We start from the raw sequence: 13,438 nt of genomic DNA on the forward strand, positions 1-13,438 counted from the left end.
ATGCATCTGGGGTCTCTGCTCTAGAGGAATGTCTGTTATGCTGTGCCATTTCTCTGAGGAGGAAGATCATCTGGAATTCTTTGTCCTATCACTAGACAAGTGGGTGCCTCTCCTCAAGTGCGGCAGATGTGAAGTAAATGGAATTACCTCAGTGCAAAATTATCTGAGATCTTAGCCCCACAAATCAGACAGCCTGTGGAACAGCTAAATATCGTTTAGGGTGACCCTAAATAAGGAAGCAAATTAGCACAAGATGAGCTAGATCCCACTGAAATCCTAGTGGAGGGCATAAATCGGGGTTTAGAGTTTACACTAACTGTGTAACCTTATGAGAATACATCAAATAGCTGGAAACTTCCAGACAAATTCAAACTCAATTTAAAGCTGCATATTTTTAGCAGTGCAGACAGCTGACACTGGGATAATGTGCATGGAGACATAATTCCACGCAGAAGTTAAAGGCCTAAGTAGTGGCCAGAAACCTCAATAGCTTGAGACCATGATAGATTCTGTATTACCTCACCTCAAGGTGGGATGTCTTTCAAAAGAAAATTCTTGTGAAGAAGCTATTGGCATGACAGTCATATTACTGGATGGTGTATTTTGGATTACAAAGTCAGGCTCAACAGCTGAAATTGTAACTTCTTAAATTCCCCACCTGAACTTCTCAGTCTATGGCTTGGCTCACAAGCCTGCTTTTGTATATTCTCACAAATAATTATAATCTAAACATTTTAAACGCCCTGTGGAATCAGAGATCCTTCTCTCTGTTAAATGCAGTAAAACTATGCACTCTGCCTGTGAATCAAATTACAATTAGAACATTTTTATTTCACCTCTGACTGGTCTAGTAAAATACATTTCAACCAAATTTCAGAAAGAAAATATCTGGTAAGCATTTTACTGAAGAGTTGGGTTCCTTTCTTAATGAAGCATCACACAATTACTTAATCCACTCAGAATTGTTTAGAAAGAATGATCTACAAGAAAAAAATACTTAAAAAATACATTTGAAGTGTTGCCAGGACATACAATTGTAGTAACTCAGTTATGATAGTCTGTAGCATGGTATTATGGAGACAAATGGATGGCTGTTGTTTGTAATCATGAGGGTTTTCCAGAAGATTAAGCAGATGAAAGCAAAGCTTCCTAAGTAATTCCCTAGGAGATTTCATCATATCACAGAGCAGGTTCAAAAGCAACAGCTGATCTAATTCCAAAAGCTCTTAAACTCACTGTACATTCCAATGTATTCTTCCTCGTATTTTGGTAAGCTTGTTTTCTTCAGCCCCTGAAATGCAAAGCATAGGGCAAAAGGCAGGCTGCAGTGCAAAGCCTGAATGAACAGACTTGGGCAAGAGATCTGCCTGGAATCTGGGCAATTTAACCCTCCCTGATCATGCTGGAGCAATAGCACACAGCCTTGCTCTTCTAGCTCCTCTGTATTCTGAGGCTTTTGCCTATGTTATCCAAGTAACCTCAGACCTTTTAGATCGATTACCTTCTCAGTTTTTTCCACCTCCCTTGCACTCTTCCTCCACTCTCCTTCAACCAGCCTGGGCATCATGAGTGTGATATCCCACAGAGGAATCACTTAGTGAAAAGTCAAGGTGCCAACACCCCAGGTTTGAGTCCTGTCATTGGACATGAGGAAAAATTTCTTTACTGAAAGAGTGGTTAAACTTTGGAACAGGCTGCCCAGGGAAGTGGTTGAGTCACCATCCCTGGAAGTATTTAAAAGACGTGTAGATGAGGCGCTTAGGGACATGGTTTAGTGGGCGTGGTGGTGTTGGTTTGACGGTTGGACTCGATGATCTTAGAGGTCTTTTCCAACCTTAATGATTCTATGATTCTATGGTTCTGTCTCTGTCTTCACCTAGCTTTAATTCATGCAGAGCTTGATTCTGCTCTCATTTATAAACCACAGCAAATCAATGGTTGTAAGCAGATTCAAGGATACCCTACAAACAATGTCCAGCTATTTACTGGCATCTCTAAAATGAATGAGGAAGACAGAGGTTACAATATTAACATATAATCAAAGAAGAGTGTGGTAAAGAGAAGCATGATAAAGAATGGATAAAAGCCTGGGCAGGTCCTCAGCTTATGTATAACAGCATATCCATGCTGACTTCTATCCATGTCAATCAAATCATGCTAATTTACATTAATTAAGAATCTAGCTCAGGCCTCTGTATTATATGAAGCGAACGCCATTATTTGGGCTTTTCAGTCATACACGGTAGCTTATCTCAGATCCTTGATCAAACTCCCCAGATTTCACAGAGGTTGATAAATACCAGAATCAAATTTCAGAGTCAAAGTGATGTCATAATTCCTACATTTGCTGCAAACTCTTTGTCTTGATTCTTTACCAAATTACTGAAATACAAGGGATGGACATCAGTCATATATCTAAGGCAAGTTCCAAAGGCTCTTCTATTATGTTACAATCCTGATTTATCCAAAATATACTACTGTGTAATGCTAGCATTACAAGCAATTATGAGATTTTAATTTGGTTGGAGGCAAGCTCAAGCTGGCTCCACAGTGTAGTACTGCCACATGTAAGCTCCCACATCCTCTTTCAGACATGCAAGAAAATGTTCTGAGCTAAACAGGTTTTCTATATTGTTGTTATTTATTATTTAAGGAAAAGGAGTTAGGAAATCAACAACAGAGTTGTCTGTGCTTTGCTTTGAGACTGAGGTTAATTTCTGGAGCAGTGGAATTTTATAAGATCCAGACACTGGTGTCAGATTCTCAAAAGGAGGGATTTTCTGCATGTTGTTTATAACTGCTTCTGTTCTGGGCTGGTATGTCAGTAAAACAATTTATACTAAGAATATTCTCAGATACTTTATCTCTTATTCCCTGTTGACTAGGAAGGTGGCCTGAAAGACCTGAGATATGTACTAATTTCAGAAAGGAAAGACTGTACCATGTAAAAAAGACTAATAGCATGAAAAAGCTATGTAAGAGAGAGAATACATCATCTGTATTTTCAGTACCAAGGCCACCTGCAAGTGATAATGCTTGTATGAATTTTAATTAGAGAAACAACATTTTCTTACAATATCTCCTTTCCCTTTCCAAGCAACATAGCTGAATAGTTTAAGTTGCTATGGTTACAATGGGTTGTGGCAGACTGTGGATCATCGTGATAGTGACATATTTGCACGTAAAGAACAAAGGCCGCATCTTTCCGTTTCAGCCAGATGATTTTAGCCCTAAGTATTTCTGTGATTTTAAATCAATTGATGCAGCTTGACATAACAGTCATACTAGGTGAAGAAAAATGAAAATTCATGGTAGTTCAACTTTTCAGTTTAAAATAAGTTCCTTTGCAATGAAGCATTATTCCAGTTAGAAGTTTATTTTAAGAAAATAAATAGTACTTTTCAACAATCCGTATAGAACAGGAGTTTATATATATATGCTTTAAAAAGAATGCCAAGCTGTTGCCTTGGCTCTTGAGCTGTTAAAGGCACAGTCTGTTTCTCATGAATGATGAGCAAAGAGCTGGCTGAGGTTCGAACTCTCTCCTAGTTTTGATCCATTCTATTTGAAAATGTAGCAATCTTATCTTCCCGCTGCATTGTGCAAGTATTTTTCATTATAGATTGGCATTACATCCACTAGAGTACTTAGGGTCTTCCATTTGGAGGCAGCCAAGTCCCCTCTTTTTATCCAAAACAGTTGTTAACTCTCTAAAGTGTTTCTTTATATGAAAAAATAAAAGAGACGTCCTTGAAACATTTTAGTGGAATCCTGTGCAAAACTAATTTGTAGGAAAAACCAAATCAATACGTGTGTAGGGTACAGAGGGAGAAAGGGTGTGTCTGTGCTTGTGTGCGTTCTAGCTTTCAGATGTTTTCATCCAACTAATTTCAAGGGTTAAGAGCAAGATAGTGCACTAAAGTGATTCCAGATGGGCCAATATTAATATCTTTCTTTTCCTGATGAATGAGAAGGTATGACCTAGTTAGAAAACTGCTAAAATTACAGGCGCCACAGAGGCTTCAGCTGGTGCCCTACCACATAGATATTTATCCTTACCTCTGCAATTATAATGCTGATGAGCTGCTCGAACCTGCTGAAGGAGACGTTCCAGGGCCTCAGTGTGTCCCCTGTGCCGAGGTTCTCTTCCACTGCAGTCTTTCCAGTCTATTGAACAAAGGAAATAAACAGAAATGAAACACAAAGGAGCAGGAGAAGGTTTTAAAATATTTTCTTGCCTCTGATACTTCTTGGCTTTAGAGGAGTTTTACATCTGGGCGCGCAGGACAAAATGGCAGTTGTTTTTAAGTCTGCTGTTGTTACTTGTATAATAAGTTTCCTTTGCCTTGTGCCAGCTAGGTAATTAATCATAATGATTATTAACAAAGAGCTCACAATCAGCTCCTAGAAGCTCCTGTAGTGACTGACTAGACAATGGCTATTTCTCTTCAGTACATAAATGGCCTCTGTTGCTGTAGTGTCAGAGCTGCTCTCAGCCTCTGCCGTACTGACACTGTCAGTACCTCACTAAGATCACACTACTGCTCCTTCTGCATTTTGTTGAGACACCAGGAGGCTAAATGACTCTCCTACAGTTATATAGAAAACCGATTGCAAAGTGGAGAATGAACATCTTCCTACATCCAGAGCTAGCTCTGTAGCCAGAGAAACATGCTCTGAGTAAAATCGCTTCTGAAAATCTGCTCCCAGCAGAGGCCTGAACAAATGCTGGCAATTCCTGCCCTAGAGTCTACAGTCTGCTCAGCACTGCACTCATGAGGCAAGAAGCTGCGGTTTCTGTCCCACATACCTTCAACCTACACAAAACTTTGTTTTCACTCGTTTGCTGCTAGCTACAATCTCAATCTTGATTTAGAAGAACAGACAATCTCGTCACAAATAGGAGGATGAAATTGTTTGTATCAGAGAGGAGCTTTTTAATTCCAGACTTGACTATTTTCATACTTATAATGAGAAAAAAGTATTGCACCGGTTTCCTGACTCAGAGTAATGGTGGATCAAGGTATTAAGAGATCTGTCTGCATGGGAGACATGCTGCCATCTTGCTGGCATAGAGGCCATGTATGTATTCACAGCCACCAACAAACAGTGTGCTCACTCACTAAATATACAGATCTAGTTTCTAGTGCAAGTTTGGAGTCAAGCATTCCTTCCAATGGGGTCACTGTGCCAGGGGTAAAAATATGTATTTGCTGCATTTAGTATAGCAGCTAGAGTAAGCCCCATGAAAGGGTGGACAGAGAAGACATTTGCTGTCCTGATAGCCTGTGGGCAGTTGTAACAGCTGCAGAGTGGCTATCCTGCATGTCGTATGCTATTGCAGAGATCAAGGGCCAGCTGCATTTATAGCTCTGTGTGGGGAAGCCAGTTCTTAGATCTCCTGTGAGCAGCCAAGAGGAACCAACTGGAACTCACCAATCTCAAAGTGCTTTGGTGTCATCAAACTGGTAGAGTTTCGAACAACCTCATGATTTCTCTATCCCAGTGGTTTCCAAACTTTTTGAGCCTCCAGATTGCTGCCTACCTTAAAAATGACATGGAAATCAGACCAGCTTCCCTCATTGTCCATCACTCACATGCTAATCAATAAGCCTAGAAATGTCACTATCTACTAGGATTTCACAGACCAGCTGCCCAACACTGTCCACCACTTTCCAGGCTGCTACTGTGTATGTGGGGGAAGCATTCACTGTCATGCTACACAGATGTGTCTCCAAGGATGTCACTAACCTTTGATGCTCTGGGATTGGCATGGATCAGGATTAAGCCCTGAAGCTTTCATTTCCCTTGCATATTCTTCTGGCTGCCATTACAGACAACTTTGTAGAGTATTAATGTATTCACATTTAATTTTTAGCTTAGGGCCATATTTTGTTATGCAACACTGTAATTTCAGGTTGCTGCCTTCTTGCCAAGCACAAATCTGCTAGCTTTCAAAACCAGTGGTGAAGGCAGTCACCTGGATAAGGAAGTTCTGCCCCCAGTAACTGCTGTGGTAAATAGCATCTTGTTTCTCAAGCTAAAATTCTGATGTTAGTATTACTTAATGAAAGAATTTACATTTAGGCTCTGATGGTCTCACTTGTTGTGAAGCTTAAGCCTGTGTCACTAAGGATACTTAATGAAAATACCACATTCTTGCCAGCTATCTATATACAGTGAGCTGAGTCTGCCTAAAGCTTCTGTGTTCTTCAACAAAGAAAACATACATATATAGCCATGAAGAAGCGTTTCTTTTTGCCATAAACTCACAAAAAATCCCATATATGTCAAGTGATGCTCCTGCTCTCCTACAGGGAAATCCAAAAGACTCCTTTTGTTACCTTGGCTGCCTTTCAGAGAAACACCCCCACAATGATCGTCCCAGGCACTTTATTAGTACTCCCATGGATGATACTGCTCTCCCTGGTGGAAGCAGGGACTTCACTGAGTTCTGAGCAGCTGCACATGACAACATGGCCCTAATACCAGCAAGTCGAGGACTTTCTGCTACTCTAAAGCCCAGAATCCCTGAGACAGTAAACATGTGAAATGAACTTCATTTTCTGCATAGTTTTTGTGTTGATCCACTGAAATCTGCAGGAAAACTTCCATTACATCCCAAAGCTTTGGAACTAGCACATATTGTCAGATTTCAGAAGATTAATAAAAGTGGACAAGAAAATAGGCAGGGAAGACAATGCAATATGCTCAAAGCAAAAGTTTGTATCGTAGAAAGCTGTAGTCGTAAATGCCACCTATCTTGCCAGGAGTGCTCTGTTCTTTGGGGCTATTTAGCTGAATAACTAGCAGCTACTGTAGAAGAGTCTGTTTCTCAGCTGATGTAAATTTTTGGTTTGTGGGGCCAAACCCTGTGTAGTTATACCTGGCTATAGTCACGGTAATTGCATGTCACAAAGTTATTTAAAACAACTCCATAGTAGTGAGTTATCCGCATAGCCAAGAGTAGAATTTTGTCCCACAGTTGTAGCACATTTTTGTTCTCATACAGAATATTTCTTTAGCCTTGTTCTGGTTTTATGTTGGGGTAAACGAGCAAAATTGAAGCAAAATGGGGCAATGGTACTGTAAGAGCCTCACTTATCCAACCCTCTCCATTATGACTACTGAGAGTAGGTACAGCTTGCTTTATTTTCTCACATTAGCATGCAAGGTTATTAAATTGTTACATTAGTCTAATAAAAAGAAGTGCTAATGCAATAAAATGAAAAGTCCCACTTTACTGCATTAATCAATACAAGGGAAGCTGTAATATGCTGAGCCAGTTTGGCAGTGAACTGCCAAGTCTGGAAAAGCAACTAACAAATACAATGTGATTATAATAGATTAAAAATTACAAATGAAAAATCATAGTCCTAATGGAGTCTGAGAAATCCTGTCATAGGTTTGAAAAGGAAGAAAGGCTTTTGGACATGTCTGGGACATTTTAGTGCTTACAGTCTAGATCCCATCAACATGCGTGTCCACACTGGAGTATTTTACATACAGGATGCTATAAGAATGGTCCAGTGAATGGGATCTATAATGCTGCAAGGCAGAATACAAAATTACATATGATACATGTAAGTGTTTTGGTTCTAGCAGTTCAGATTCAGGTTTTGATCCATTCATGTACTGACAAATGAGGTTCCATATAGCAGAACTCTATTAAGAGAAATGAAGGTCAAAATATTTCTAGTTTTTCTTAAGTGTTAGTGACTAGATGACAATGTTCTGTCAAAGGACTGGAGAAGAATAAAAAATAAGACAAATAAACATACATATATGATTATTTTGCTTATTTTTGGGGGGTGGAAGGAGTTGAGTTTTATTTGTTTATTTATTTCACTCCTAGATGACATGGCAATTAAATCATGAACTACAGAATATTTGTCTTTTTCTGTTCTTTGAAGAGGGAGAAATTCTTACAAAGCAACATCACTAGTCAAACTAGGAGGGTAGACAAACTCAACCTACTTGAAGGAGAAGCATATTCAGGAATAGATTTGCGTGGAGGTCCCCATCCTCTCATGTTGTATGCTGAAACATGGACATAATACCTCTGGCCCTGCAAATGGAAACAACTGGAGTCAAAACTACCACTTGACTCAAAATCTTGGCTGTAATAAAGCAGTCCCTCCCAAAGATGTTTTCTTTGAAGAACTTAAATAGTTTTCAGCGGCATCAACTGATGCACAATGACAGATTGAAACATAGTACAAAGATTTCAGGACAGGTGATCTGTTGAACTGACAAACCGCAATCTCTTCTACCAAAGCCGAACCCTGGGAACTCCTACAATCAGACTTCAGGAATAGGGACTCCCCTTTTTCCTGTTTTATTTAACAGTCTCTCTACCAGCACAGCGATGGAAGAAGCTTTGTTTGGCTGCCACTGTAATCAGTCAGACCTTTATCGCTGATTTGATGCATAAATCTAGGCCGATGGAGAACACTTCTGAAAGTCTAACTTTTAATTTAAATATGTTATATACTTTGGAGAGTATAGACAAACACACAGTAAGCACTGTTCTTAACATGTGCCTATGGAAGTGACTGTGCAAGCTTGCTTCATTTTAACTTAAGAACAGTTACACTGTTTTGTTGTTAGAAAATGAGAAACAGAGTAAATGCATATTGTGGCTCAGCTCCCTGGAAGACAGTGTGCTTCAAATCAAAGATTTCTTCAGATGAAAGGCTAGAAAAAAATCAATATTTTTTTCTATTCTATATAGAGGGTTTTATATTGTGCCCATTGCTTACTCTTTAAAGTTAATTCATTTTGAGAGCCCATGTTTTGGGGCCAAAGGTCACATGCATACCTCCCCCTACTATAACTTTGTAGGCCTGATTCAGTGTGCAGTGAATTCAGTGGAAAGGCTCCAGCTCAGTGGATGCTGGATTGGGCCCCTCTGATGATGCTTCCAGTGGAAATTGTTGTATTTTGAGCAAGCTTTATTTTCATCAAGTATTTTGTGAACGAAAATTTGCTTGCACAAATGGTCCTGAACAGCCTGTAGGAAAAAGACTTTCAGACACATGGTCAAAATTATTCTGCTTAAGAATCCGTATGAATATGCATCAATTTTCTCCATCGCTGACCCAGTTCTTATCAGTGTAAAACATTTTTACAAAAACAAATAACAAAAATGAAAATGTTTGCCATCAACGTGTGTGTTCCTGGAAGAAGTAGAAGAGAAAGAACTGTTATTTTAGCTATTGGTCATCAGAGTCAGGACTAGATCTTTCACGAGCCTTTGATCTGCACTAAGATTATCCTGTGATCGAGAAAACAGCAGCTTTCACTCCAGTCTTTTCTGATCTCCTCTAAGCATGACAACTTAAAAACAGTTCATGCTGTCTGTCTATTCCTTTGTGACTTTTGGATTATAGATACCAGACATATTATGCTTAATGACTGGAACTGGCTAGAAGAAAAGCACTCTACAGTTATTACCAACAGGGATGGACGCAAATTATCAGTGTCCTTGTATCACTGGGGCGGCAGGGAGCCTCAAGATCTAAATGAGCCATTTGGCACTTACTGTTCTGAGACCTGTGATGGTGCACCTCAAAGACTGAAGATTATCCATAATTATTTCACCAACCAAAGGAGAAAAGTCTTCTGAAGAGCTCCATTCCACTAGGAAACAAATAGCAGGAGAAAATCAAATCAGATACCAGTCCAAGCAAAGAAATCAAAGTACTTGAATCACTCACAGGTTAACTTTTCTCCTAGCAGTTTCCCATTCCATGTGGATACTAAAAGTCATGTTCAACAATAATGTTTAGCAAAACTTCACACAATAATTAAATTATATCTCTGCGTATGAGAGAGAAAACCAAAATATTGCTCAAAAGCTTTTCAGGAAAGAATGCTTAAAAATACACTGCAATACAAATTACATTCAGTCAACGTTTGCCCTCATTTAAACAATTTCCTTTTAAAGAAAGAGAAGTAGTGGAAAAGAGTAGGTAGAAGATTTGGGCCTGCTAATGCCATTTGGCAGTTTACACATCCAAACCAGCAAAAAGTACTGTTTTGCAATTGGATTGGCATAGGTAGGCAAGGGCAGAGAGTCATTTTGGCTCCACAGGTCCACAAAACTCATCACCTAGCCTTGGCTAATTTGTACAGGAATGTCCTCCTTGGACTAGATCCGACACTCACTAGAGTCTCTTCATTGGTTTCGGTGGGTTCTGGCTCTCTTGTCCAAGCCTGATGCTGCTGTGGTCACTGAAATTACAGAGCTCCACATGGACCTATTAAGTCGTATCCACTTTTGAAGTGAATTAAATGGTGCTGGACTGACACATCCCTCCCAGCCCATCCTGCAGCCTAAATTACAATGGGTACCTTCACCAAAGTGCTCCCTTCAGCTTGTACAGACGACTCATATTCCTGCTTAAGGGGTTATGAAATTAGTAGTCCTGCTGTCAGTACTCTTCCTCAGTACTTGCAAAAATGAATGTGCACATACAATAGTATCAAACACACCATGAAAAACTACTAGATTATTTTAAAAAAAGAATATATGCAAGTGGGGAACTGATGGCTGCAGGTGGGAAAACAGCCTCTTTTTCTTATATTACACTTTATTAATGACAGGTACCATGATTAGAGTTAAGGTTAATCCTGGAGCCACACCTCTGGGATTTAGTAACTTGTACCTTCAGACTCAAACTTCCAGGAAAACCTATCAAAAACATAGTGAAATTAATCTCTCAAACTGTTCTACTGTAGACATGGGAAAATCCCATCAATTTTCTGGATTTACACCAAAGTAGAGAATTCAACCCAAAGCTTTCCTTTTAAGATTCACAAAATAGTTTAGATACTTTATTTGCATATTTATTAGTATTGGAGTCAATAATTTAGAATAGATCAGAGGGTATAGGTATTTTAATTTCAGCATGTGGACTTTTCATCTTCTGGCTGTGCCTTACTGGTATTTTCACATTAAAAAAAAAAGGCTTCACAGAATTTTTTGCTCAGCATATACAACATTTAGCAGCCAACACATTTTCCTAAAATAGCCAAGTATCAATAGCACAACTCATTTTTCCTTTCCCTCCTAATTGCTCCTTTTCTGTGATTGCAGCTTGTGAATGCACAGCATGTTCTGCAACATTTTTGTATTTGCTGCAGTGAAAAGGATATTGGTTTTGTCTATTGTCTTTGAACTTTTTCAGTGTATATTTTTCTAGTTTTCCCTGAGTTTTAAATACCTAATTACTGCCACCTTTAGTGGAAGCTATCTCTGTACATTAGTATGAAAATGTAGAGAATGTTACGGTACCGTATTGTAGGTTTTTGTCGACAACTTAATTATAGGAATGCTTATAAGTACCATTGAACTTGATGGCCTGTCAGAGTTTCCATTGTAAACCATGATTTTCAGGGTTTAGAACTCCACTGTATTAAATCATTGAGGACGTATACATGCTGCAAACTTAGACATGTTGTCTGTTTTCCAGAAGGATAAATTGGAGAAACCCTGTTTGAACTGCTGAACATGTTATCAACAGGCTTGCAGTCATTTCAGATACCATTTTTCTTTTCAAAGATTCATGTAAAGCAAGATGCTGTCACCCAAGACAGGTTCTGCCAACAAATCCTGTCTTCATTGAAATCCCCAGGCATGACTGAGTGTGCTTCTCAGCATGAGGGGCAGTGGTAAGGTTGCACTTTAGGCAGCACGAAACAGAAACCAAGGGTGAAATAAGCAAATTAAGTTGCTTTTGAGCTTTCCAAATTTTTAGCTGTTCTATGGACTGGAGACTGCCCAAACATAAACTGGTAGTTCAAGAGGCATATTTAAATTTGGGTAGCTTACACAAATAAACATTGCAGCCCTATTTTTGATGTGGGTCTCCTTCTCAACCCTTCCACTTGTATTCCACTTGTAGAAAAGTGCTTCTAATATTTAGAGATCTTAACACACTGCCTGAAGAGGAATTAACTGCCTTAATCTAAACAGGACTGCAATCCTACACGTTTACAAGCATGTGTACAGCAGGAACATCGTGATGCTAGTATCATGACTAGCAACAGCATGGCAGTTTGTTCTCAGAAATAATCAAAGACCACTGATTTCAGAGAAAGAAGCTGAGGTACCAAGGGGAGAAAAGGCTGCCTTTAAAGTTGCCTCAGGAACAGCTGAGGAAGTGGGTTTTGAAATAATAAATCACAGCTTTGCTCTGATGTTCTAGGGCACACTGTTGCCCCAAGTCACGTTGTTAGTGAAACCCCACGTGCAGGGCAAACACCCTCACCCACTTGCTGGGTGACACCGTGATCTCCCAGTCCCTTGAAGGACAGCTACTCGCTAGGGAGAGCGACCGAATCTGCTAGTCCTTTCACGAGGTACTGAGGAGAGCTGTGTACCCCTCTGATCCCCTCAACCAGGCGAGTCTTCACTGGCTGCTAGGCTGAGGCTCAGCTGTGCTTGTCGTTACACAGCCAAGTAACGCCAGCATTTTGCACTTGTTCTTTTAGCTTACCCTGTGACGGCTGAGACCCATGAAATGGGAAACATAGGAATGTGATATTAGCTTGTGGATCAGGTTATGGTTATCATTATGATTGAGAACCTCCCTTTTAAAGGATATTTACCTAACAAGATGGTGTATACAAAGTTGCTCAAAGTTCAATTTTCAAATATATATATTTAAAAACCTCACATTTGGAAAAAACCCTGCCCCCCAGTTTCAATTAAAATTTGCATAACTGAAAAATAAATATTGTTTTAACAGCTGTGTTGGAATAATGCCTTCTTTTTTCCCTTGTTTCAAAGTACTACTGAAAACACATCAACAGGATACACTGAAGCATTGCTATTTTTGACAGAACGTCATTCTCTGACTCATGATATCTGTCATAAAGAAACTCATAACAAATTTTGGAATTTTTTGCTTACTTTTGATTTTAACAAACTTTTTTGGCCTGTGATTTTACTGATTCAAGTGAGAAGAGGATGACACGATATAGTTTTAAAGAAATGCAAATCAACTTAAGCAATTTATCACAAGTTTATATCTCCTGTTATACATTGCCAGATTTCAGCTTTCTACCATAATGGTCATCTAAAAATAATACATAATATTCTACTATACTCATTCATTGGGTTTTAAACCTTTTAGAAGGATGTGAATACCAGTGTCCCTATTTTACAGATGGCAAAATGAAGGCAAGGAGAGGTAGAGCACCTTGTTCACTCATCAGGCCCCAAAACAACAAGGGACAAACTCCTATGACCTATATTACATTTATTAGGCCAGCGTTGCTCACGCTTTCTGGCTACGTGGGATATATACATAACTCTTTCTGGTACCAATACAAACCTACACATCCATGGTCTTACCCTTGTGATTAACCTGGATCTAAAAATTATGTAACTTTGTGCATGAGCAACCCATCATGAAGATTTTGCTGAATT

The 13,438-nt window shown here is 39.3% G+C and overlaps 1 protein-coding gene across 1 annotated transcript in view; it reads right to left on the bottom strand.

Moving 5' to 3' along the window:
- Positions 1-13,438, bottom strand: part of ANKFN1 (ankyrin-repeat and fibronectin type III domain containing 1) — a 166,515-nt gene that overhangs the window by 15,303 nt on the left and 137,774 nt on the right. The window contains 3 exon segments of the mRNA XM_009323793.1: positions 4,060-4,167; positions 7,978-8,068; positions 9,545-9,642. Of these exon segments, the coding sequence (XP_009322068.1) occupies positions 4,060-4,167; positions 7,978-8,068; positions 9,545-9,642 (297 nt within the window).

This window comes from Pygoscelis adeliae, unplaced genomic scaffold (assembly GCF_000699105.1).
Source record: "Pygoscelis adeliae isolate BGI_AS28 unplaced genomic scaffold, ASM69910v1 Scaffold75, whole genome shotgun sequence".
In the NCBI taxonomy this organism is placed as follows: domain Eukaryota; kingdom Metazoa; phylum Chordata; class Aves; order Sphenisciformes; family Spheniscidae; genus Pygoscelis; species Pygoscelis adeliae.